The 26,934-nt window shown below is 46.7% G+C and overlaps 1 protein-coding gene across 3 annotated transcripts in view; it reads left to right on the forward strand.

The window, feature by feature from the left end:
- Positions 1 to 635: 635 nt before the first annotated feature.
- The window catches only part of hsd17b3 (hydroxysteroid (17-beta) dehydrogenase 3), a 97,048-nt gene continuing 70,749 nt past the window's right edge, over positions 636 to 26,934 (forward strand). For all 3 annotated transcript variants that reach the window (XM_038804787.1, XM_038804790.1, XM_038804789.1), the window contains exons 1-3: positions 636 to 818; positions 9,995 to 10,041; positions 11,805 to 11,880. In XM_038804787.1, the coding sequence (XP_038660715.1) occupies positions 665 to 818; positions 9,995 to 10,041; positions 11,805 to 11,880 (277 nt within the window). In that variant the 5' untranslated portion in view covers positions 636 to 664. The remainder of the gene's footprint in view (positions 819 to 9,994; positions 10,042 to 11,804; positions 11,881 to 26,934) is intronic.

Below are 26,934 nucleotides of genomic sequence, written 5' to 3' on the forward strand. Positions count from 1 at the left end.
TAGAGGGAGATACTGTATGAACAGAAGTGGCCCCGGGGTAGAAACCATCTGGAACTCTATTCTGGACTTTTGGCCACCATGAGAAACTACTGTTAATTCTTACACTCGGTCACCAAAATGTTAACCCAATTTTCTACCCATGCCCTCATTCCACTCTTTGAAATTGCTTCACCTGAGGTCCGAATACGCAACTTATGCACAATCTATGCATCCCATCAGCACATACTGGAGTTTCTGTTCACAGCACTGTTCCCAAACAGTTGTCCCTCCCATTGGCCTTGCAAACTCTGATGGAGCTAGTACTGGCGAACCACTGTCTTGCCACAGCTGCTGGGCACATGTCCTGAGGAATGTTGGCTCCGTCCTGTTGGAGGCCTGGGACGGGGGATTTTACCTGTTCACGAATGGCGACGAAAGTGTATTCAGAGCTTAAAGGTGATTTCACCACAACAAAATACGACCAGTGGAACAGCCATCTCATTCAAATCGAGCCCTGAATAACACGTCACCTTTGGAAGGAACGCCAGACTGGGGAAGCAGGACTCAATTTTGATTGGTGGTCTTTTATGCGGTTCCTGTGGCAACGGCATGTGATTGACAGGCAGTTGCCCAGCCCGAGGCAGTCTCATCGCTGGGTACTGTTTGAGTTTGGCAGTAAGCAGCAATGGAAAAGCTCTTGGAGGATGCATTCGTTTTGTTTGGCATATTTGCTATGTTCTTTTTTTCTCTAAAAGTAGTGAAATGCCTGAAGTATTTTGTACATACCAAGTGGCTTGGAGTACCGGATTCCTTCTTCAATTCCTTGGGCGAATGGGCAGGTAGCATTGTTTCGCATTATTCCCAGCTATGGCTAGTACGGATGTGCCAATGTTCAGCAAATAAGGGACATGTACAAAGTTTCGAATTTTCAACCTGGCGTGAATTTACTTGCACACATATTCGTGGTATTAGAGCATTCTCCGTTTTTTTTGTAGGTGGATGTTCTGAAACGCAAGGTGATTGATATGATCGACTTTTAACATCTTGCATAAGTTTTTATTTCGTTTGCATTCCATGGGGAAGGGGCTGGTGATAGGGAAGCGGAGGGAAGGAACTTCCCGAACTTGAAAGGAAAAAAGGATCGGAATCTGTGGCGTATTTGAGTTGTGCCCAATCATTCTGAATGCAGACCAAATTCTGGTGGAAATGGGGGCTGGCAGGATATCTACCTGCCACAAGGCATGAATCGCAAAAGATCTCATGACACTATTCGAAGAAGAACATGATGTTCTCCTCCATGTCCAGGACCATATTTGTCCCATAAACACCTCCAAGTGGGTGATCTGATCGTTATAACATTGTTTTTTATGGAAAGTTATTGTGTGCAAATTGGTGTTGGATTCTCGAAAAAGCTAGCCTGGTTTTTCAGTGGGGGTTGATATTGTCTGGTGTGTCCTCCATTCGTTAACGCATTGCAAATCATGGACCTGTGGGGGCAGTGGCTTTGTGCCCCGCTCTCTTGTCCCGAAGACACCTGGCTCTATTCTCCTCAAATGTTGCCATCGCTTAATGGCAGAGATTTCTCTATTTGGGTCTGTTCAAAGTTATTCCCCCACCCCGTGAATTTGGGATCCACTTTGCAAACACACTGCAAAGAAAACTCGGCTGTTAAGTGCTTTGCGATGTTTGGAGGTTGTACATCTTTATTATTTTCTGATTTAATAAGTACCTAAATGATATAAGTATCTTCCAGTGAAAACGTTTGAACAGTTCCGCAATACACATCAAGTTATAAAAATATTAACTAAAAAGAAACCTCACCATTGAACTTCAGGGAGGTCATACTCATCCCTCACCCAAGCTGCCTGACTACATAATACATAACATCACAGGCTGCCTGAATTCTGCCTTCCCCAGTTTGCTTCTTCCTCCAATTTGACTATCTCTCTCCCCCTGTCACCTCTCAAACCAATGTCCCCCCCTCCTAGTTTGTCCCCGTGCTCGACAGTTTATTGGCTTATTTTTGACATGGTCCCAAGCTGTAATCACCACAACCAGCAATGTTTCTAAATAATGTTGAGGCGGGGGTTGCAGGGGAAGTCCAAAAAGGCTCAGACAATGCAGTGTGGTTACAAGCCGTAAGAGCTGGGTACTGGCTCAACTCCTCCCTCATGGGCAGTCCCGCGGGATTGAGGATGAGTTGCTGCCACTCCGATTTGATGCATTCTGAAATGACGAGTAAGTCCAATGTGTGGTCTGTAGGCTGGTGCTGGAGTGGTTGGGATCGATGAGATGTTTGGTGGTTTAGTTATCCTAAACAGCTATAAAATACTGGTCCATCCACAATTCTGGGCACCCCATTTGAAAAAAGATGTCAAGGTGCAAAGATGATTTCACTGGATTGAAAGAAATACTTCAGTTACATTTTGAGACCAGAGATTGTTCTATTCAAAATCATACAGGATTTTGATGAGAGTAAATAAGGGGAAACTGCCTCCAGTTTCAGAAAGGTTGATAGCCAGAGAATACAGATTTAAGGTTCTTGGTAAAAGGAAACATTTCCTCATTTTTCCAATTAAGAGACCGCCTCCGGAAGTGCTGTCCAATTAGGGATGACAGGCAGGATATGCATCTATTTGGGCCAATGAGACAACCTGCAGCACTGCCCTGCTGGTTGGACTAGGAAAGGTGGGGGCTGCCACAGCAGGCAGCGAAAGGCGAGCATACCTCCAGATGGAGCTGCCTTCTGAAGATATCCGTGCCCTGTGACAGAAGTGGTTCTGGGTTGGGAGGGGAGGGGTTGGGAGGAGATGCTTGTAAAAATAAAAGAGGCTTTGCTGGCACCTTGGCCTGCCACAGGAATGTTGCTGCCACAAGCCCATTGTTGGCAACACACCTTGGGATCTGTGTGCCACCCACAAGCCCCTGGTGGCATTCCCAATCCCATATGGCCAGCTAATTGGCACTGATTGACTACCTGCTGCTGCTGGGCGGGTAGCCGCCTCCATTACTCATCTATCTTTGGCAATATCAGTAGGAAGTGGCATCAGATGGCTGACCAAGTATACCATGTTTAAAAGGGTCAACTTCCCCTTACCCTGTTCCTATCCACCACCAAAGCCACCTCCGTGTGACTGATAAAGTTCTGTCTATTAACCGTTTATCTCTCAGCAGGTGCTGTCAGTCAGGCTGAGTATTTCCAGCGTTTTTGGATTTTATTTTGGATCTACAGTATTTTCCTTTTGTAATTGCCTCAAGTCAGAAGGGTGATCATGAATAAAGGTCAATGACGTAGTACGGTGGATAGAAGGACAGTGAACTTGAAGGAGAAGAGGGCTTGATGAATTGAGATGGAAGTTGATATTGTTTGGAAAGAGAGAAAGTCAGAAGTGTGATTTTTTTTGATATTGCCACTATGGTGGTAAGTGCGGGGCAAGCGATGGAAGGTGTAGCCAGAGGCAAAGCTTTAGTATGTAGGAAGATGTCATCACCATCAGCAAAGTTTCCAACAAGGCCATAATATTGGTGCAATCATCCACAATAAGCTCATGGATGGCACGGATCTTTTGGAAAGAGATACAGAGAGGGGTATTGATATCAGGTCTGCTGGCCGTGTCTGTAAACTCAAGCCGGAGAGATGGGTGGGACTAGGGGGTTGGCAAGATTAACACCCAGTTGGTGAGCTGGATGGGAAGGCCAGTGAAAATAAGATGTGATAAATTGGGTTGCTGCTCTTTATGAGATAGAGATGAGTTCCTTGTGGGCCTTATGGAAGATAGCAAGTGAGACACAGAGGAAATCAATAGGCTTATCAAGCAGGCTGCCAACTCTGGGATTGCAGCAAGGAACAGGAAAGTCCAGGACTAATTAAGGCTTGGGGTAGGGATTTGCAGAGGGATGGTGTAGGGGGTTGTAGTGCCTGAGTAGGGAGAAATGGAAAGAAAGAAGGAAGAAAAGGATGACAAAGGAATGAAATTGCTTTGGAGACAAATAGAAGTCATCATAGAATCTCTGAATCCCTACAGTGCCGAAGGAGGCCATTCGATCCATCAAGTCTGTACCAACCCTCTAAAAAAGCACCCAACCTAAGGCCACTCCGCACCCTATCCCCGCAACCCCAACTAACCTGCACATCTATGGACTGTGGGAGGAAACTGGAGGGAACCCATGAAGACACGGGGAGAAAATGGCAACTCCACACAGACAGTCTCCCAAGGCCAGAATTGAACCCACGTCCCTGGTCATGTGAGGCAGCAATGCTAACCACTGTACCACCGTGCCGCTCAAATCATTGACTTGGATCCAGAGTGACAACCATGATGTCCATGTGAATGGACATGGGGAAAACCAAATTCCATTGGTACGGCAATATTAGAATAAATATGCCCTGTTAATAAACATAATAGAGAGGAGGCAATTGATGGGAGTTGAAAGTTAGTCAGAGGTACCATGCCGAGATAAAGTTGACATAGTGACATTGTCAGCTTAGAGCATCGACAAGTTGCTGTCTAGGTTCAGAGGCATATGCAGAAGGAAAGCGTGTTTAGAAGCAGGATAGAGTTTTTTGGTGGTTGCACTGCTGAAGGTATTTCCGTGGAAATGAAGAACCAGGAAATGTGCAGAATCAGTTGTCAGGCAGATAAATGGAGGTGAAGCTGAAGGTGATGAAGAGCTAGAAACAGTGGCTGAATGGACTGCGGCTCAGGAGACTGAATTTCTGAAGAAGAACCACATTGGCAAAATAAATTGGAAATACCAGTAAATCTCAATAAATCTCAACAGGTAGAGCAAGGGAAAGGCAGGCGGGAAATAAAGAAAAACTTAAAATGATTAGGTGGACAGTAGACAGTTAAATTACAGAAGTGATAGTGAGAGATAAAATATAATTAGAGAAATAAACTTATGACACCCAGAGTGTATGATAGATAAGTGGAGCATGTAAAATAAAAAGCTTGCTGAGCAACTTAATAGAACAGAAATGTGGTGAAACTGAATATAAAGGAAGACTTTCATAGTCTACCCCGTTCCTGCAGTCTGTCCTCTTTTTGAGAATGTTTCACGTCTCTCATCCTCTTGTTCTTTATTGCGCAGCCAAATACCATAACAGACCTTTGCAGACATTATCAGCTTTCCTCCATCAGCTTCTGCACTGAAAGACTTCTCATTCTCTTCAATTTCCATCTAAATTCATCATGCCCTCTTCCTTGGCCTCATAGCCATCCTAATCTCTCTCCCCAGCCCATATTGAGAGCCAGCCCTTTACATGGCCTCACCACTCCCATTGCGTCAATCACAGAAAAGACCATCTATGATCTTGTATTGCTTGCCCACACATCCTCTTTACCCTTACCAACCCTACTTCATTAAGTTTCTGCCCCTCAAAAAAAATCTCTTCAGTTCACTTAACATTGCATTTTCAAAATCCTGACTGTCCAGCAGTTTGCCCTCTAGTTCCAAGGCATGCAGATTTTAACAGATATGGTGGACAACTGATTTAGTCGTTCATGTGACATCTAGCTGGACCGTAAGGCATCCTTGTGTCATGCTCTCTATTTAAAGATCATCCTGGAACACAAAGGTAATGTCCAGCTGCTGTTCTCTATGAAAAGTTGTCTTCTTAAGCCACTCTCCCCGACTCCTTCTCATCTCCTTCTCATCTCCAACAAGATTTTATTTTTAAAAAATAAATTTAGAGTACCCAATTAATTTTTTCCAATTAAGGGGCAATTTTAGCATGGCCAATTCATCTATCCTGCACATCTTTGGGTTGTGGGGGAGAAACCCACGCAAACACAGGGAGAATGTGCAAACTCCACACGGACAGTGACCCAGAGCCGGGATCGAATCTGAGACCTCGGCGCCGTGAGGCATCAGGCTTAACCCACTGCGCCACTGTGCTGCCCCATCTCCAATAAGATTAACACCATCCGATCAGCCACCAGCTCTACTACTTTTCACCCTTTCCCTTGTCTCTTGGGCTAAATTTCCTTTCAGGTTCACCCCTTGTCCTAAATTCCCATCTTTCTCTAGTTTCTCTCCTATCTCTCCCTTGCCCTCTCTGAGCTCAATCTGTCGAAGGGATCCACTTCCTATTCCTTTGACTTTTTTCCCATTGAACAGCTGACAACCTAATCTCTTGTCTCCAATGTTGGTTAATGTTAATGGTTATTTCTTCTCACGTACTGTCCCCTCTCCACCAAGAATCAACATTGATGCCACTGCCCTTGTAAACTCTGCTTGAATCTCTCCGATCAGATTTATACCCATGCCATCATAGCAAAACAGCTCTTGTCAGAGTCACAAATGACATCCTATGTGTCTGAAAAATGTAAACTGCCCTCATCCTTCTCAACCTGTTTGCAGCCTTTCACGTGGTCCGCACAATCATCATCCAACAGCTTTCCACTGTCATCCAGCTGGATCAAGCTGCATTTATCTGGTTCTATTCTTTTTTATCTAATAACATGCAATGGTTTCTCTTCTGGCTCCTGCACCATTACGACCAGCCCCCCACTCCCACATCTCATCTACAATCTGCCTCTGGGCAACATTATCCAAAAACACACATTAGTTTCCACGTGAATGCTAATAACACAACTTTATCTCAGCGCCATTTGAGAGTACGGAATTAATATTTTCCAATTAAGCGGAAATTTAGCGTGGCCAATCCACCTATCCTGCACATCTTTGGGTTGTGGGGGCGAAACACAGGGAGGATGTGCAAACTCCATATGGACAGTGACCCAGAGCCAGGATCGAACCTGGGACCTCGGTGCCGTCAGGCAGAAGTGGTAACCACTGCACCACCATGCTGCCCCTCTCAGCATTACCTCTATTGACCTCTAAATTACCTCTAATCTAACAGACTGTGTTATATTACGATATTGTTATATATATATTACTCTTTTTGTCTAGCCGAGTTGTTGAAATTTGGACGTAATCTTCCAGTGATGATAAAGTAATTTAATGAGTAATATAAAATAATCTTGTGAGTTCTTTTTACTTAATACTAAACTAGTAAACAAACAAAAAGCTGTAGATTAAACTATTAAATAAGATAATGCTAAATATTGATATCTATTAACTTCTTCTCTCTAGCTCTACTCTCAGCAATCCAGACACACGCTCCTCGAGGAAAGAGCGTGAAAACCTTTATTCAGGTCCTCATAGTGTGGCTATCTAGTATTCAGTTGCCTGTACTAGCTTAACATAGTCTGATCATGTATTACTACATACACAGATCACTATAGATGCGTTCTGACACTCAGTACAGGATGGGCTTACATTTCCTCAACTAAATAATGGGAAGACTGAAGCTGTTGCCTTTGCTCCCCATGTCAAATGCTGTTCGCAAGCAATGGTGGGGCTGGAGCATGTGACAGTAATCATGCGTGAATTTAATTTACAGGCAAATCCAGTTTTTACATAGTACTATTTTACTGGAAATGCCGGAGGAAGACACAAATAACTTCCCAGAAATGCTAAGGAATCAAGGATCTAGTGAGCAGGAGGAATTGAAGGAAATTAGTATTGTAAGAAAAATAATATTTGAGAAATTAATGGGACTTAAAGTCAATAAATCCCCAGGGCCCAATAATCTACATCCTAGGGTGCTAAAGGAGGTGGCCATAGAAATAGTAGATGCTTTGGTTGTTATCTTCCAAAATTCTGTAGATTCTGGAACAGTCCTGGCAGACTGGAGGATAATAAATGTAACCCTGCTATTTAAAAATGGAGGATGGAAAAAACAGGGAAATACAGACCAGTTAGCCGAATAAGGGAAAATGCTCAAATCTATTTTTAAAAATCAATTTATTTTTCAATTAAGGGGCAATTTAGCGTGGCCAATCCACCTACCCTGTACATCTATGGGTTGTGGGGGTGAGACCCACATAGACACGGGAAGAATTTACAAACTCCACACGGTCAGTGACCCAAGGTTGGGATCGAACCCGGGTCCTCGGTGCCGCGAGTCAGCAGTGCTAACTACTGCGCCACCATGCCTCCCTGAATCTATTATAAATGATGCGATAAGAGGACATTCAGAAAATATCAACAAAAGTAAACATGGATTTATGGAAGGGAAATCATGTTTGACAAACCTACTGGAGTTTTTTGAGGATGTAACTATTAGAATAGAAAAAGGTGAACCAGTGGATGTGATATTTTTGGATTTTCAGAAAGCTTTTGAAAAGTCCCACATATGAGGTTAGTGTGTAAAATTAAAGTGCATGGGTTTGGGGAAATATGGACTGGGGCAACATAGGGAGTAATATAGGCATGGATTGAGAATTGGTTAGCAGACAGGCAACAGAGTAGGGATGATGGGTCTTTTCCGAAGTGCAGGCGGTGACGAGTGAGGTCCCACAGTGCTTGGGCCTCAGCTTTTCAAAATATACATCACTGATTTGGATGAGGGAACCAAAAGTAATATTTCCAAGTTTTCTAATGAGAAGAAACCTAGTGGGAAGGTGAGTGGTGAGGAGGATTTTAAGATGCTTCAAGATTATTTAGACAACTTGTGTGAGTGGGCAAATATGTGGCAGATGCAATGTACCATGGATGAATATGAAGTTACCCACTTCGGATGCAGAAACCAAATGGCAGGATATTATTTAAATAGTGATAGACTGGGAAATGTTGAAATACCTTGGGCCTTGGTGAAACCACACCTGGAGTATTGTGTGCAATTTTGGTCTTCTTATCTAAGAAAGGACATGCCTTCCATAGAAAGAATGCAATGAAGGTTCATCAGATTGATTCCTAGGACGGCAGGCTATTTTACATTTTTTTTAGAGTACCCAATTTTTTTTTCCAATTAAGGGGCAATTTAGCGTGGCCAATCCACCTAAGCTGCACATCATTGGGTTGTGGGGGTGAAACCCACGCAGACACGGGGAGAATATGCAAACGATAGTTTTTTGCTATCGTTTTCTCATTTGGTTGCTGTAGGATCAGAAAGAGAAGTATTTTGGCCTGTCTCTCTATTTTCAATTTTAAAGAATCATTCCAAGGAAGAAAACCAATAATTAGTTACCTACTGTTTTGGTAAAAGGGTTTTTTGGTTTATGAGATGTTGTTATTAAATTGAAACAGTTAAAGGGGGATTTATTAAGGGTTGTACATAGAGTACTGTATCTGTGTGGGGTATTTATGTTTGTAGTTGATAAAAATGCTTACTGTGTGTTTATAAAAATGCTAACTAAATTTGTAGAATAAACTTTGTTTTTGATTAAAAGTGGTTGAGGCCTCTGTTGCATAACACATGAAAGGCAGGCCCTTGTGCTCCCTGTAACCAACATTAATAAATAGTTGTAGGTCAGGTGAACTCCATGATATACTTTGGAGTTTTCTAAACCCTGGCCCTTAACAGTGTATGTTTTTTGACTCTTTATTTAAGGAAATATTGCAATGCATTGGAAGCAGTTCAGAGAAGGTTTATTAGACTAATACCTGGAATGGGCTGGCTTGAATCTGCGGGAGTGTAGAAGAGTAAAGAAGTGTAAGAATCGAATTGATTAAAACATAAAAATGAAAATGGGCAGGATAGACAATATCCCCCCCCCCCCCTCCAGCATTTTTGCAGTAGTGGAGGCAGCCCACCATGGACTGGTGTGGGATCTTCCACCATCTACAACGGGTTTACCCATTGTTTGCACCCTCTGCCACCAGGGAACCCATGGCAGTGGGCCAATCCTGCCAGCGGGAAAGGCCAGGCAATTTTGGCCGATGTTCCTCTTGAGAGGGACAATCTGGAACTAAGGGCTACTGAATAGGGGTCAAACATTTAAGACAGATAAGTAAAACATTTTTCTCTTTGAGGGTTGTGAGACTTTGTGAAGCTGAGGTTTAAATGAAACCAGCCATGGTTTTATTGAATGCCTGGAGAGCAAATGCATGAATTTATCCCTGCATTCCATGATTTCAACTTTATTTGCTTTTTGAGATATTCACAAAAGTGATATTTAAGTTAATGTACTATGGGAAATTACCACTTAATTATATTTATTTTCAGTCATCACTGGTGCAACAGATGGCATTGGAAAAGCATATGCGCACGAGGTGAGATCTCTTTCCGATTTCTTCATATTGCATAAGTTATAAAACATAATTGCTTCTTTTGAGTAACCGTTTTCTTTGGATTTAATTTAAGGCTGCATTTATTTGCGTATCAGTATTTCCAGGTATGTGGTCTGAAGAGCATAATTATTCTGACACTCAGTGACCACATTGTTGTTGATGGGCTAAAGACTGGTTTTGCATTTGAGTCTAGAGAAGCTATCCACTGCCTTGAAGTTAGGCACAACTAAATTTTTTAAATTTAGAGTATCCAATTTTTTTTTCCCATATAAGGGGTGATTTAGTTTGGCCAGTTAACCTAACCTACACATCTTTGGGTTGTGGGGATGAGACCCACACAGACGCTGGGGGAATGTGGAAACTCCATACGGCAGTGACCCGGGGCCAGGATCGAACCTGGGTCCTCGGCACCGTGAGACAGCGGTGCTAACCACCGTGCCACCGTGCCACCCTAGACCAGTGGTTTCAAGTAGTGAAATGTATATCCCTTGTTCAGAACCTCCATTTGATGTATGCATGTTCTGACTTGTTATTATAACTAAAACAAGAACAGTGATACTAGATACTTGAACTTTTGGTTCTGAGCCCATATCTTCCTGTCCTTCCTAATCTTATCATGTAGTGAGTACAAAGATGGCTTCTATTTGTCCTCTCCACCTAGTTTTCACCAGCAATTTATTTTGCATTTTGCAAGCCCTTATGGTGGGATACTTTCTGCCTTCCTGCCAACACCCACATCTGAAATAGAAGTGAAATTCCTATCCAGATAGCATCTCTAAGATCTGAGAATGCCAAGCCAACCACTGAGCCAGATGGATCTTCAGAATTGTCCCATTGCGTGTGTGGTATTTCATGATACATCATGAAAGAATGTAGGTGTGGTGACTGAACGACAGTGTTGGCTGCTTGGCCTCACCTATCTTGATCCCCACAGATAAAATATCTGGGACATCTCTCTGCTCAGGGTAAACTGCCAGCAAAAGTAAACTGAATTCAGGCTGTGCCATTTGCTGCAGGGTCATCTGAGGGTAACATATAGTAAAGTCACTATTGTTGCAGATGACCATAGGCTGCTTTCCTCTTTGAGGGGGGGAGCTGGTTAGTGATGATTTAGCTTGAGGATCACCTAGCCTCAGGCGAGGGACAAGGTGAGACCATTATGAATACCCTCAGCTGGTGAGGGAATTGAACCCACGTTGTCTGGGCTCACTCTGCATCACAAGCCAGCTATCCAGCTAACTTAGCTTAACTGTGCAGCAGAAAGATCATAGGTATGCTGCAATGACGGCTTTTCTATTAGACTTTCATGGGATATGGGAATCGCTGGTAAGGCCAGCATTTGTCGTTCATGCCCGAGAGCTGAGTGGCTTGCTGGGGCATTTCACTGGGCAGTTAAGAGTGAATTCCCCAATAGAACCAGATGGGTTTTTATGACAATCACCAATGATTTCATGGTCATCATGAAACTTTTAATTCCAGATTTTTATTGAATTTAAATGTCACCATCTGCCCTGGGTTTTTGGATTACTAGTCCAGTAACAATACTGTCACGCCACGCCTCCCCATTCTGGGGATAATATTGTGGCATGTTACGGTAGTGTTGTTCACAAGCACCTCATGCAGCATCACCTGATCCCGGCAGTTGCCAGAATGAGGGTTGGTAGTTGACTCCTATATAGGATAGGCATCAGTTTGTGACTATTTAGAAAGACATGTAATGCCATCCAGATTTCTTTTCTCCACAGTTTGCCAAGCGTGGTTTAAATATTGTACTTATCAGCAGAACTAAGGAGAAGCTAATAAAGGTTGCAAATGAAATTGGTGAGATTACTATTTTCTGCTCCTAACTTTTGTTTGCTTTGTAATTAAATGACACCATTGGGAATTTCTTTAATACATTCTCTCCATGACTTTGGTGGAAGATTGATAGAAAAATGCATGAACCATATAAGTCCGGGATTCCGAAACGTTCCTGACCCTTCTGACCTCCCAAGGGTACTGATGGAACCCCTGAGAAACATTCCTATTGTGATGAAGAGTTAAACCACAAAAAAATGATTGTGTTTGCGCAATAGGTACAAACATACAAAAACATAATTTATGGATGTCTTTTCTATTTCCTTTATATGTATATTTATTATAATTAAAAATGTATCTTATTAAAAAAAGTACTTAAGTTAGTCATTTTTAATGAGAGGAGTGATGCTGCTTCTTCGGTTCAATTGGTTAATGGGAGGACTAATCGAGAAAGCTTGATTCTCATACCAGACACACACACAATACAGACATAAATACATACACCATCTCACCTCCCTCACACATCTCTTCCTCACACGCACCTCTCTCTTTCTCTCTCACATCTCACTCTCTCTCTCCCACACAACAGACACACTATCTCCTCTCTCTCTTACACACACCTCTCACGCACACACCTCACTTTCTCTCACACACACTAACTCACCTCTCTCACGCACACACCTCACTCTCTCACGCACAAACCTCACTGTCTCACGCACATACCTCACTTTCTTGCACACACCTCTTTTTAAAAAATATATTTTTATTAGGGTATTTGCAAATTTTTATAATAATAACAATAATAGCGATATAAACATGGTACAATATACATTTACCCCCCCATCACATTCTTCACACACCCCAACTACAAAACATCAATCCGCCTCCCCCCCTTTGGAATTCTGCTTCTGCTGACATTTTAATTTTCCCCGAGAAAGTCGACGAACGGCTGCCGCCTCCGGGTGAACCCAACCATTGACCCTCTTAAGGCGAACTTTATCTTCTCGAGACTGAGAAACCCAGCCATGTCACTAACGCAGGTCTCTACACTTGGGGGCTTCGAGTCCCTCCACATTAATAAGATCCGTCTCCAGGCTACCAGGGAGGCAAAGGCCAATACGTTGGCCTCTTTCGCCCCCTGAACTCCCGGCTCTTCCGACACTCCAAAGATCGCCACCTCTGGACTCAGCACCACCCGTGTTTTTAGCACCGTGGACATTGCCTTAGCAAAACCCTGCCAAAACCCTCTAAGCTCCGTGCATGCCCAAAACATGTGGACATGATTTGCTGGGGTTCCCGCGCACCTCGCACACCTGTCCTCTACCCAAAAAACATGTTCATCCGGACCCCCGTCATGTGTGCCCAGTGGACTACCTTGAATTGTATCAGACTAAGCCTGGCACATGATGAGGAGGTATTAACCCCACTTAGGGCATCCGCCCATAGACCCGCCTCTATCTCTCCTCCTAACTCGTCCTCCCACTTGGCCTTAAGCTCCTCCACTGGAGTTTCCTTTGCATCCAAAAGCTCCTGGTAAATATCTGATACCTTCCCCTCTCCCACCCAGGTGCTGGAGATTACTCTATCCTGTATCCCACATGGCAGCAGCAGCGGGAAGGCCGGAACCTGCTTTCTCAGGAAGTCTCGCACCTGCAAATACCTAAACCCATTCCCTGCTGGCAATTCAAATTTATCCTCCAAGGCTTTCAAGCTGGTGAAGCTCTCGTCTATAAATAGACCCCCCATCCTCCTAATTCCCGCCCTTTGCCATCTCCGGAACACACCATCCATCCCACCCGGTACAAACCGATGGTTATTATGAATCAGGATCTAAAAAAACTGATGCTCCCTCCACTCTCTTATAACTCCTCCACTGCCCCCAGATTATCAGAGCCACCACCTCACTCTCACACACACCTCACCCTCTCACACACACATACCTCACTCTCTCACATGCACACCTCACTCTCTCACACACCTCACTCTCACACACACACCTCACTTTCACACACACATCTCACTTTCTCACACACACATACCTCACTTTCTCACATGCACACCTCACTCTCACACACACACTTCACTCTCACACTGATGCACTATCAAATACGACGAGACGAGAGTAGAGTGTAATCGAGGCTTTATTACGCAGAGATGTGTAGCCTCCCGCAGCTGCTGCTGAAATGGCTGCAGCTCGGTGAGCCCACACATTTATACTCCGCCTACTGGGCGGAGCCAGCAGGCAGGGATCTACCCCCGTACCTGTAGTACAGGAGCCTTACTGTATTACACCTCATATGTGATATATATACAACAGTGGTGACTACCACACACACATCTCCCTCTCTCTCACACACATGCCTCATTTCCTCTCACATACACCTCACTCTCACACCTCACTCTCTCACACACACACCTCAAGCACACGCAGCTCACTCTTACACACACACACCTCACGCTCTCACACACACCTCATTCTCTCATACACATCTCACTCTCTCACACACACCTCACTCTCTTTGACACATGCACAGCTCACATTCTCTCACATACGCAGCTCACTCTCTTACAGACAATCACTCTCACACACATGTTTCCAAAACCTCACTGTAGCCAGAACATCTCACTCTCTCTCACACACACCTCACTCTCTCACACACACACACACACCTCACTCTCACACACACATCTCACTCTTGTAGTGATATGCATCACTGTAGACACCTAAAGGGGTTAATGTAAGTACACGTAGACTAGCTAGACACTAGAGGGAGCACCAGAGACATGACACACAGACTCTCAACCAATAGGTCAGTAAGATAGGTCACGACCAATAGAACATAGAACATTACAGCGCAGTACAGGCCCTTCGGCCCACAATGTTGCACCGTCCTGGGATACTCTTCTAAAGTTCCTCTACACTATTCCCTTATCGTCCATATGCCTATTCAATGACCATTTGAATGCGTTTAGTGTTGGCGAGTCCACTACAGTTGCAGGCAGGGCATTCCACGCCCTTACTACTCTCTGAGTAAAGAACCTACCTCTGACATCAGTCCTATATCTATCTCCCCTCAATTTAAAGCTATGTCCCCTCGTGCTGGACATCACCATCCGAGGAAAAAGGCTCTCGATGTCCACCCTATTTAATCCTCTGATCATCTTGTATGCCTCAATTAAGTCCCCTCTTAACCTTCTTCTCTCTAACGAAAACAGCCTCAAGTCCTTCAGCCTTTCCTCATATGATCTTCCCTCCATACCAGGCAACATTCTTGTAAATCTCCTCTGTACCCTTTCCAATGCTTCCACATCCTTCCTATAATGTGGCGACCAGAACTGCACACAATACTACAAATGCGGCCGCACCAGAGTTTTGTACAAATGCAACATGACCTCATGGCTCCGAAACTCAATTCCTCTACCAATAAAAGCTAACACACCGTACGCCTTCTTAACAACCCTCTCAACCTGGGTGGCAACCTTCAGGGATCTATGGACATGGACACCGAGATCTCTCTGCTCGTCCACACTACCAAGAATCTTACCATTAGCCCAGTACTCTGCCTTCCTGTTATTCCTTCCAAAATGAATCACCTCACACTTTTATGGGCAGCAGGGTAGCATGGTGGTTAGCATAAATGCTTCACAGCTCCAGGGTCCCAGGTTCGATTCCCGGCTGGGTCACTGTCTGTGTGGAGTCTGCACGTCCTCCCCCTGTGTGCGTGGGTTTCCTCCGGGTGCTCCGGTTTCCTCCCACAGTCCAAAGATGTGCGGGTTAGGTGGATTGGCCATGATAAATTGCCCGTAGTGTCCTAAAAAGTAAGGTTAAGGGGGGGGGGGGGGGAGTGTTAGGTTATGGGTATAGGGTGGATACGTGGGTTTGAGTAGGGTGATCATGGCTCGGCACAACATTGAGGGCCGAAGGGCCTGTTCTGTGCTGTACTGTTCTATGTTCTATGTTTTCTGCATTAAACTCCATTTGCCACCTGTCAGCCCAGCTCTGCAGCTTATCTATGTCCCTCTGTAACTTGTAACATCCTTCTGCACTGTCCACAACTCCACCGACTTTAGTGTCATCTTCAAATTTACTCACCCATCCTTCTACGCCCTCCTCCAGGTCATTTATAAAAATGACAAACAGCAACAGCCCCAAAACAGATCCTTGTGGCACACCACTAGTAACTGGACACCCGTCAGAGCATTTCCCATCTACCACCACTCTTTGTCTTCTATCAGCTAGCCAATTTCTGATCCAAACTGCTAAATCACCCTGAATCCCATGCCTCTGTATTTTCTGCAATAGCCTACCGTGGGCAACCTTATCAAACACTTTACTGAAATCCATATAGATCACATCAACTGCTTTACCCTCATCCACCTGTTTGGTCACCTTCTCGAAGAACTCAATGAGGTTTGTGAGGCACGACCTACCCTTCACAAAACCATGTTGATTATCTCTAATCAAATTATTAACGATAATGGGCATTCACGATACACACAGAGGTGACACTACCACAGGAGGGCATTACACCAACCCATATATAAAGGACACAGCACACATGATCTTCCTCTTTCTAGTGGAGACACTCAGTGAGTACAGACACAGGTTGATTCAACATTACACCCACCACGTGGATTGTAGCAGACTGGTTTGTCAGTCTGAGTAGCTACAGAAGGATTAACAGTAGTGGCAAACCCGAGTAGGAGAATTGTAAATAGTTCAATAAACATGTTGAAGTTATCTCCACGTCTGAACCTTCCTTTGTCAGAGTGCACATCAAGGAAGCCGCTTAGACCACGCCAAGAGCATAACCAGACAACTCTCTCTCACACACATGCCTCATTCTCTCTCACACACACACCTCACTCTCATACACACACTTCACTCTCTCACACGCACACCTCACTCTCACACACACACACCTCACTCTCCCACACACCTCACTCTCTCACACACACCTCCCTCTCTCACACACACACCTCACTTTCTCTCTCACACACACCTCACTCTCACACACACCTCACTCTCACACACACACCTCACTCACACACACACCTCACTCTCCCACACACACCTCACTCTCACATACACACCTCATTCTCACACACACCTCACACACACAGACACCTCACTCTCCCACACACACCTCACTCTCTCACACACACTCAACTCACTCTCTCTCACACACATACCTCACTCTCACACACACCACACTCTCACACACACATCTCACTCTCTCACATACCTCACTCTCTCTCTCACACATACCTCACTCTCACACACACACCTCACTCTCACACACACCTCACTCACACACACACCTCACTCTCCCACACACACCTCACTCTCACACACACACACCTCACTCTCCCACACACACCTCACTCTCACACACACACCTCACTCTCCCACACACACCTCACTCTCTCACACACACCTCCCTCTCTCACACACACACCTCACTCTCTCTCTCACACACACCTCACTCTCACACACACCTCACTCTCACACACACACCTCACTCACACACACACCTCACTCTCCCACACACACCTCACTCTCACACACACACCTCACTCTCACACACACCTCACTCACACACACACCTCACTCTCCCACACACACCTCACTCTCTCACACACACTCACCTCACTCTCTCTCTCACGCATACCTCACTCACACACACCTCACTCTCACACACACATCTCACTCTCTCACATACCTCACTCTCTCACACACATCTCACTCTCTCACACATATACACCTCACTCACAGACACACCTCACTCTCTCACACACATACACCTCACTCATATATACACATCTCACTCTCTTTCATACACACACAGCTCACTTTCTCTCACATACGCAGCTCACTCTCTTACACACAATCACTCTCAACCACGTTTCCAAAACCTCACTGTAGCTAGAACATCTCACTCTCTCACACACACCACACTCTCTCAAACACATCTCACTCTCTCTCAAACACATACTTCACTCTCTCACACACACACCTCACTCTCTCACACACACACCTCACTCTCTCTCACACACACCTCACTCTCTCACACACATCTCACTCTCTCACACATATACACCTCACTCACAGACACACCTCACTCTCTCACACACATACACCTCACTCATACATACACATCTCACTCTCTTTCATACATGCACAGCTCACTTTCTCTCACATACACAGCTCACTCTCTTACACACAATCACTCTCAACCACGTTTCCAAAACCTCACTGTAGCTAGAACATCTTACTCTCTCTCACTCACACCTCTCTCACACACACCTCACTGTCTCACACACATCTCACTCTCTGTCAAACACACGCCTCACTCTCACACACACACACCTCACTCTTTCATACACACAATTCACTCTCACATACATATCTCACTCACACACACCCAACTCACTCTCACACACACATCTCACTCACACACACCTCACTCTCACACACACACCTCACTCTCTTACACACCTCACTCTCTCACACACATACACCTCACTCTCTCTCACACACGCAGAGCTCAATTTCTCTCACATATGCAGCTCACTCTCTTACACACACAAATCACTTTTGCACACGTTTCCAAAACCTCACTGTAGCTAGAACGGCTCCCTCTCTATTTTGTCATTCCAGTAGTTAGTGGATGGGATCAGGAGTTGGCAGCAAGGCTAAAATGAAAATGGTATCTGGGATCTTGCCCCCCAAGTTGTATGTATATGAACCTCCCACCGGTGAGAACTCTGGTCAGCAGGATGAAGGCTAACTCAGTGATCTATCTGTTTTTCACCTGACACATGATTTTGATCAAATTCCTACCCTGTTTTAAGCCCCAGTAGGACAGTTGTGACTTTATAATCACACTGATTGATTACTTTCATTGTTTAATCCTCTGTGGCAAAAATATTATAATTAAGGAATGCTGGGTTGATTTTTACAGCAGGGCAATTTCAGTGGAAAATCTTCAGCGGAATTCTCCATCAGCGAGATCCTCCAGTTCGTTGTCAGCGCACCCACGCCTGCGGGTTTCCGGCAGCATGAGGTGGCCACAATGGGAAACTCCATTAGCCAGCTGCGGGAATGGAGAATCCCGCTGATAGCGGGGGCAAGCCGCGCTGGAAAACACAGCTGGTGGACCAGAGAATCCCACCCACCCCTTAATAATTTTTTTTTTTTTGGGAAATGTTTTTTATTGAGTTTCCATATTTTATATCCAACAAATTACAAACTATTAGAAAAAAAACACGCAAAAATTAACATGTATATTTACAGGCAAGCATCTTCATAATAACAACTGTGGCCACCCCCTTTAACCGGCATACATATTTTACATTCCCCAATATGGCCGAGGCACATGTTTATAGGCATTTATTTACAATTTGGTTTTGGACCTTAGCTTGCCATCAGACTGTCGCTTGCGGCTTTGTCCTTCCTTTTTTTTTGGAATAATTTTTATTCAAGTTGTAAAAAATTCCAATAAAAATTATATTAAAAAAAAAGTTTTCAACAACAAATTTTATCACAAACGAGAAAAACAGTAACCCCTCCCCTCCAATACAAAAACAATAAATTAACAAGAAAAATAAATAAGCATAAAACCATGAGAACAAACCCCCATTACGAACCCGTAGCCCTCCCCTCCCCAGCTACCTTCCTCCGATTCCCGTCCATTTTCCCCTGATTCTTGGCCACCGACTATTCTTCCTCTTGTTCGTTGGCCACAAACAGGTCCCGGAACAGTTGCATGAATGGCTCCCACGTTCTGTGGAAGCCGTCGTCTGACCCTCGGATGGCGAATTTTATTTTCTCCATTTGGAGAGATTCCGAGAGGTCGGACAGCCAGTCTGCAGCTCTGGGTGGTGCTGCTGACCGCCAGCCGAACAGGATTCTACGGCGGGCGATCAGGGAGGCAAAGGCAAGGGCGTCCGCCCTCCTCCCCAGGAATAGATCTGGCTGGTCTGAAACCTCGAAGACCGCCACTATTGGGCATGGCTCCACCCTCACCCCCACCACTTTGGACATAGCCTCGAAGAAGGCTGTCCAGTACTCCACAAGTCTGGGGCAAGACCAGAACATGTGGGCGTGGTTGGCCGGGCCTCTTTGGCACCGTTCACATCTGTCCTCCACCTCCGGGAAGAACCTATTCCCCCCCCCTTAATAATAATAATCGCTTATTGTCACAAGTAGGCTTCAATGAAGTTACTGTGAAAAACCCCTAGTCGCCACATTCCGGCGCCTGTTCGGGGTGGCTGGTACGGGAATTGAATCTGCGTTGCTGGCATTGTTCTGCATTTCAAGCCAGCTGTTTAGCCCACTGTGCTAAACCAGCCCCAGATTTGTAGCTCTTCAGTTCACTAAGTCATGGAGTCATTATGGACAGTGATAGGCCATTTGGCCCACTGAGTCCATGCTGGGTCTCTGTAGAGCAATCCAGTCATTCCCATTAGCTTGCTCTATACCCAGCGCTGAGCAAGTTTATTTCCCTTAACATCCTTTTGGAATCACTGATTTGGTCGAATTCACTTCCACCATCTTCGTAAGCAGCAAGATCCAGCTCATTACCATTTGTTTCATTTTACTATTAAGCTCTGCTTCACATCCTCCCTACACCTCCTGAGAGTCTTACCAATGTTGTCCATGTAAGGAGTGCACATCTGGAAATAAATGGATGGAAAACTGTGGGCGCAATTCTCCCCAAAGGGAACACTGTCCCCTAGCGAGCACGTTTAGCTGCGTGTTTCCTTGCACTCGCAGTGCCGGTAAACACATCGCTATTCAACGTGACTTGCGTTGAATAAGGGGCCTGAATGGGGAACACGCGGCTGAGGCCGCGCATAGCCCCGTTATGTTCAGTGGGGAGCTCCGCTCGCCAGAACGCCCCAGTGTAGCGAGAGATCGGGGTGGCATTTTTAAATGGTGTCCCGATCTCCGATGCAGCCGAAACAATCCCCAACCCCTCCCCCCTCCCCCAAACACCCATTCCAGGCAACCCTGGCCCGATCATGCGAGCAAAAGGTGCCAGCTTGCCACCCTGGCCAGGGCTAACCTGGCAGTTCCCATGCCAGGTGGCAGTGCCACCTGGGCACCTTGGCAGTGCCAGACTGATCCGCCTCATCCCAGTTTGTGGGACCAATATCAAACGGCGCTCGCCCTAGATCTCTGAAGCGATGGGGTAAAATCCCAAAGCCTCAGGTACCTTCGGAATCTGTACATTAGAGTGAGGCTTACTGTGTTGCTCTAATATGCAGATTTGCTAAAAGGTGTTCCCTGTCATTGTGGGTGCGATCAACATTGCAACATCCTGCGAGATTGTGTTGAATCTTGTGAGGTGTGGTATATATAGAATCATACACAAACATACCAAAAAAAAAGTAATAATAAAAAAGAAATTAAAAATAAAATAAAGTTACTGGTAAGGTATTATGCACCAGCTCAACAGCAGCAACTCTGTGCAATTGGCAATATTATTTACAACACATAAGTAGGCATCTGTTTGTGGGAGGTGGGGGGGGGGAAGATGGGGGGGGGGGGGGCGAAGACTGAGGAGGTAGATATACATTTGGGTGCCGGAGAAACAATTACAGTGGGCAATACTCGAATGGGTTTGGTGTTGGTGTTGGCACTTGCTTCTCCTGGATGGATTTCGCTGCCGTTGTCATCTCGTGCCCATCTCTGCTTCAGCCGTTTGTCCCGTCTTTCGCCTGGATTCTCCTTCTTCTCTGTTCCTGGAGATGCCAAGTTTATTATCGTTTCCCGTGCCCTCCTTCCGGCTATCATTTCCCTGCCTCCCTGTCTCTTCACTCTTCCCCCCATCCCCCCCCCCCCCCCTTCTGCCCCCTCCCCCATCGTGTGGTTTGCCTTTCTTTCCTCTTAGGTTTAGCTGTCCCCCCTGGGTCTATTTCTCCCTCTCATGCCTTGGCCACATTCCCCTGATTCTTGGCTACCTGGCTATTCTTCTGCTTGCTCATTGGCCACAAACAGGTCCCGAAACAATTGGGTGAATGGCTCCCACGTTCTGTGGAAGCCGTCGGCGGACCCTCGGATGGCGAATTTGATTTTCTCCATTTGGAGAGATTCTGAGAGGTCAGACAGCCAGTCTGCAGCTTTGGGTGGTGCTGCTGACCGCCAGCCAAACAGGATTCTACGGCGGGCGATCAGGGAGGCAAAGGCAAGGCCGTCCGCACTCCTCCCCACAAATAGATCTGGCTGGTCTGAAACCCTGAATATTGTCACTTTCGGGTATGGCTCCACCCTCATCCCCACCACTTTGGACATTACCTCGAAGAAGGCTGTCCAGTACCCCACAAGTCTGGGGCAAGACCAGAACATGTGGGCGTGGTTGGCCGGGCCTACTTGGCACCGTTCACATCTATCCTCCACCTCCGGGAAGAACCTACTCATACGGTTTATTGTTAAGTGGGCTCTATGTACCACTTTTAGCTGCGTCAGGCTGAGCCTTGTGCACGTGGAGGTGGAGTTAAAAAAATTATTTTTTCCAATTAAGGGGAAATTTAGCATGGCCAATCCACCTACCCTGCACATCTTTGGGTTGTGGGGGCAAAACCCACGCAAACACGGGGAGAATGTGCAAACTCCACACGGACAGTGACCCAGAGCCGGGATCTAACCTGGGACCGTGGCGCCATGAGCGTCACCGTGCTGCCCTTGGAGGTGGAGTTGACCCTATGCAGTGCTTTGCTCCAGAGTCCCCACCCTATTTCAATCCCCAGGTCTGCCTCCCATTTCTTTCTTGTTGCGTCCAGTACGGTGTCGGCCTTTTCTTCCAGTCGGTCATACATGTCGCTACAGTTTCCTTTATCTAGTATGCTTGCGTCCAGTAACTGTTCCAGTAATGTCTGTCGTGTGGGTACATCCTTGACTTCTTTCGTAGGAAGCTTTTGAGTTGCAGGTACCTTAGCTCGTTCCCCCTGGCTAGCTGGAATTTTTCTGTCAGTTCGTATAGGTCCCTGACTGTCAGTGTCCCTCCGTCCTGTCCCCACCTTTTGAAGGTGGCGTCAGTCAGCGCTGGTGTGAACCTATGGTTGTTGCAGATGGGAGCTTTGTCCAACATTTTGATCAGGCCAAATTGCTGCCGTAGTTAGTTTGTCTAGTGCTTTGAAAAAGGCCTTGGGGATGTAGATCAGAATGGATCTAAGTAGGAAGAGGTACCTGGGCAATACGTTCATTTTGATCATCTGGACTCTCCCTCTGTGTTCCATCTTTGCAGGTCCTTTTTTAACTTCCTTCGTCAGACTGGTGAGGTTCCATTTGTGGATCCCTTTCCAGTCATGAGCTATTTGGATGCCAGATAGGGAATTTGTGTCGGGCTTGTTTAAATGGCACTCTCGTTAGTGCTGCCCCCCCCCCCCCTTGCGGGTGTACTGGGAAGATCTCACTTTTGCTCATGTTGAGTTTGTAGCCCGAGAAGGCGCCAAACTCTTTCAGGAGCGCGATGATTCCGTCCATGCTGCTTTGTGGGTCCAAAATGTAGAGGAGCAGGTCATCTGCATAGAGTGAGACTCTGTGCTCTCTGCTGCCCCTTTGGATCCCCCTCCAGCTTTTTGCTGCTCTGAGTGCGATTGCTAGTGGCTCGATCGCTCGGGCAAATAGCAGTGGGGACATTGGGCATCCTTGTCTGGTGCCCCTGTGCAGCTGGAAGCATTGGGAGTTGGTATTGTTGGTCTGTACGCTCGCCATGGGAGCGTTGTATAGTGGTTTTACCCAGGAGGTGAACCCTGTTCCAAGCATGAACCGCTCCAGTACCTCTTTGAGGTAATTCCATTCGACCCTGTCAAAGGCCTTTTCTGCGTCTAGTGAGACAATCGCCTCTGGTGTTCTCTCCCCGGAGGGGGTCATTATCACGTTCAGCAGGTGCCTGATGTTCGAGGTAAGCTGTCTATCTTTGACAAAGCCCGTCTGATCCTCTGCGACCACCTCTGGTACGCAGTCTTCTAGCCCTTTGGCTAGGATTTTGGCCAGTATTTTGGCGTCTGCGTTCAGCAGAGAGATGGGTCTGTATGACCCACATTCCGTTGGGTCTTTATCTTTCTTAGGTATCAGCGAGATTGAGGCCTGTGCTAGCGTGGGTGGCAGTGTGCCCCTAGCTAACGAGTCTGTGAACATCTCCCGCAGGTGCGGGGCCAGCGCTGTCGCAGATTTTTTGTAGAAGTCCGCCGGGAATCCGTCCGGTCCCGGCGCCTTCCCCGCCTGCATGGAGCTAATGCTGTCCATGATCTCTCCCAGTGCTAGTTGTGCTTCCAGATCCTGTTTTCTGCCCTCCCCCAGGACTGGTGTGTCCAGTCCATCAAGGGACCCTTTCATCCCGGACTCCCCCATTGGGGGCTCTGACGTGTACAGCCCTTGGTAGAAGGCCTTGACGGTTACGTTGATCTTTTGGGCCTTGGAGTATTTACGGTCTACCTCCCTATCACTTTGCGTTTTGAAAGTGATGATATCCCCTCTTAGAACAGCCTTTAGCACTTCACAGAATGTGGAGGGTGAGACCTCCCCGTTCTGGTTGTTCTCCGTGTACACTGCTATGGCCCGCAATAGCTTTTCATTGAAGGCCTTGTCAGCTAGTAGGGCAATGTCCAACCTCCATGTGGGGTCTCCAGCCTCACGTCCATGTAGTGTGGAGCGTGGTCGGATATCACAATTGCGGAGTATTCCACTTTGTCTATCCCCGGATGTAGTTTTCCCCACCACAAAGAAGTCAATTGACCATGACGTACCGTACCCCTGAGTCCGTAACCGTCTTTGTCGGCCGAAACATCGACCTCTTGCTGATCAGTATTGCCACCCCCCTGGCCCTCGTCCCATAGCAGGAATGGTAGGTTTGTCCCACCCAACCCTTTCTTACCCGCAGTTGGTCCTGCTCCCTCAGGTGTGTCTCTTGGAGGAAGACTATTTCGGCCTTCATATTTCTTAGGTGGGTGAGGACTCTGGATCTTTTCACTGGGTCGTTGGGTTCCCTTACGTTCCAGGTGACTATCCTGGTGGGGGGGCTTCTGTCCGCTTGCTCCTGTGGGATTAACCATACTTACCTGGTTAACGCGCCCCTACCCTCCAGGGTTTCCCTTTGTTCGGGTGCCGACAGAATGGCCGCTGTCACTGCTCTCTCCATGCAGTCGGGTCCCTGCGCTCCGGGGTTTCCCTTTGTCCCGGGGCATCCAACATGGCCGCCCACTGTGCATCTACCACGCGGGTAGCCCCCTGCACTCTGGGGTCTCCCTTCGTCCAGAGGCCGTACTGGGTGGGTGCTTGCAGCGAATCCTTGTTCTGAGCCCTTGGTTGTGGTACGTTGTAGCCCGATTGCTATTCCCTTTCTAGCCTTGTTTGTCCCTCCTTCTCTGTGTACCCCCCCGCCCTGGTCCCTCACCCCCCCTTCTCCCCCCCCCCTCCAGTATACCCCTCATTTGTCCCTCTTTCCCCTGTTCCTATCCCCGTTTGCTCTCCCACCTCTGTTGAGTGATTCCCCCCCCCCCGCATGGCGCTTTACTCCTTGTTGGGGTGCGCTGCGGCCCTGCTTGTTGCATGTCCCCGGCACTAACTTTCCTGCTAGTGTAGTGGTCCCCCCTCTCGGGGGTTACTGTCTCGCTTCTCCCTTACAGTGGTTTGCTTTCCGTTCAGGGTGCACTCGCAATGGCGGGGGGGGGGGTTGCCTGGCTTGCCCCCCCCCCGTTGGCGTGCTGTTGCTCCTTGCCAGGGACCCCTTATTTCTATCTTGTTGGTTTTCAGCCCGTGTTCCTCGACAAACGTGTTTGCTTCGGCGGAAGCTGTAAAGAAGTATTCTCTTTCTTGGTATGTGACCCAAAGTTACGCTGTGTACAGCATACAAAATGCACTTCGTTCTTGTGAAGAGCTGCTTTCGCTCTATTGAATTCGGCCCATCTCCGGGCTAGGTCTGCCCCAATGTCCTCGTAAACTCAAATGAAGTGTCCTTTTCATTTGCAGGTTCTGTTTTGCCTGGCCCAGCACAGGATTGTTTCCCTGTCTTGGTACCGGTGCAGTTGAGCTATAACTGCCCTTGGGTGGTCACATGCCTTGGGCTTCAAGCGCAGCGACCGGTGTGCTCTGTCCATTTCTGGTGAGTTGGGGAAAGTTTTCCTCCCCACTAAGTTACCCAGCATCTCGGCCACGTATGTCGTGGCGTTTGTATCCTCGATCCCCTCTGGCAGGCCCACTATCCTGACATTTTGCCTTCTCGAGCGGTTTTCCTGATCGTCCACTCTGCCCTTCAGGCTCTCCTGCGTTGTGCCCAGTCTCGCCACCTCCTTCTCAGGGCCGTGATCCGGTCGCTCATGTCAGTCACGGCTTTGTCCAGCTCCTTAATGGTCGCCTCTTGGGCTTCCAGTTTCTCCTCTTGGGCTTCTAATTTCTCCTCTGCTCTGCCCAGGGTGAGCTGCACCTCCGCCTTTGCCGTTGCTGCCTGCACTGCGGCCTCTGACTTCTTTTCCTGCTGATGTTCCCTCATATCCTCGGCAAAGGCTGCCTTCCAGTTCCAATTCCCCCTGGCCCAGTGCTCGCCTATCGCCCCGTCTGCTTTTGGTGCCCCTTCTCCCTCTGCTTTGGCTCCCTTCTGGCATTTTTTTCCTTCCCCCTTCTTTTTTCCTCTTTTCTTTTTTTCCCACTCCTTTCTCCCCCTTTTTCTTTCCCCCTCCCTTCTCTCCTTTAACATTTTTAAAATAAAACTCTTTTCAAGAATTTTTAAAAAAAAAAGTGAAAACATTCTCTCTTTAAAAGTTTTCTTTTTGACATGACCATCAATTTTCACGAGACGCAAAGTTGAAGTGAACAGTGGTTTTAATCAGCTGGAACTGTGCCTGCCTGCGACTGCTCTGTACTGAGTGCTGCCTACAGGCTGCAGATCTATATACCTCCCCTGAGAGGGTGGAGCCATAGGCGGAGCCCACAAGGGCATCAACATAATACAATACAATGTAATGTAATACAATGGTGAATGGTGGCAGCAATACATTCACCACATTCACCCCCTGTTAAAAATTGAAGTCCAGCAGGGGTGAAGTGGGCTCACAGATCGAGTCTGTCCGGCG

Source organism: Scyliorhinus canicula, chromosome 8, assembly GCF_902713615.1.
Source record: "Scyliorhinus canicula chromosome 8, sScyCan1.1, whole genome shotgun sequence".
NCBI lineage: Eukaryota > Metazoa > Chordata > Chondrichthyes > Carcharhiniformes > Scyliorhinidae > Scyliorhinus > Scyliorhinus canicula.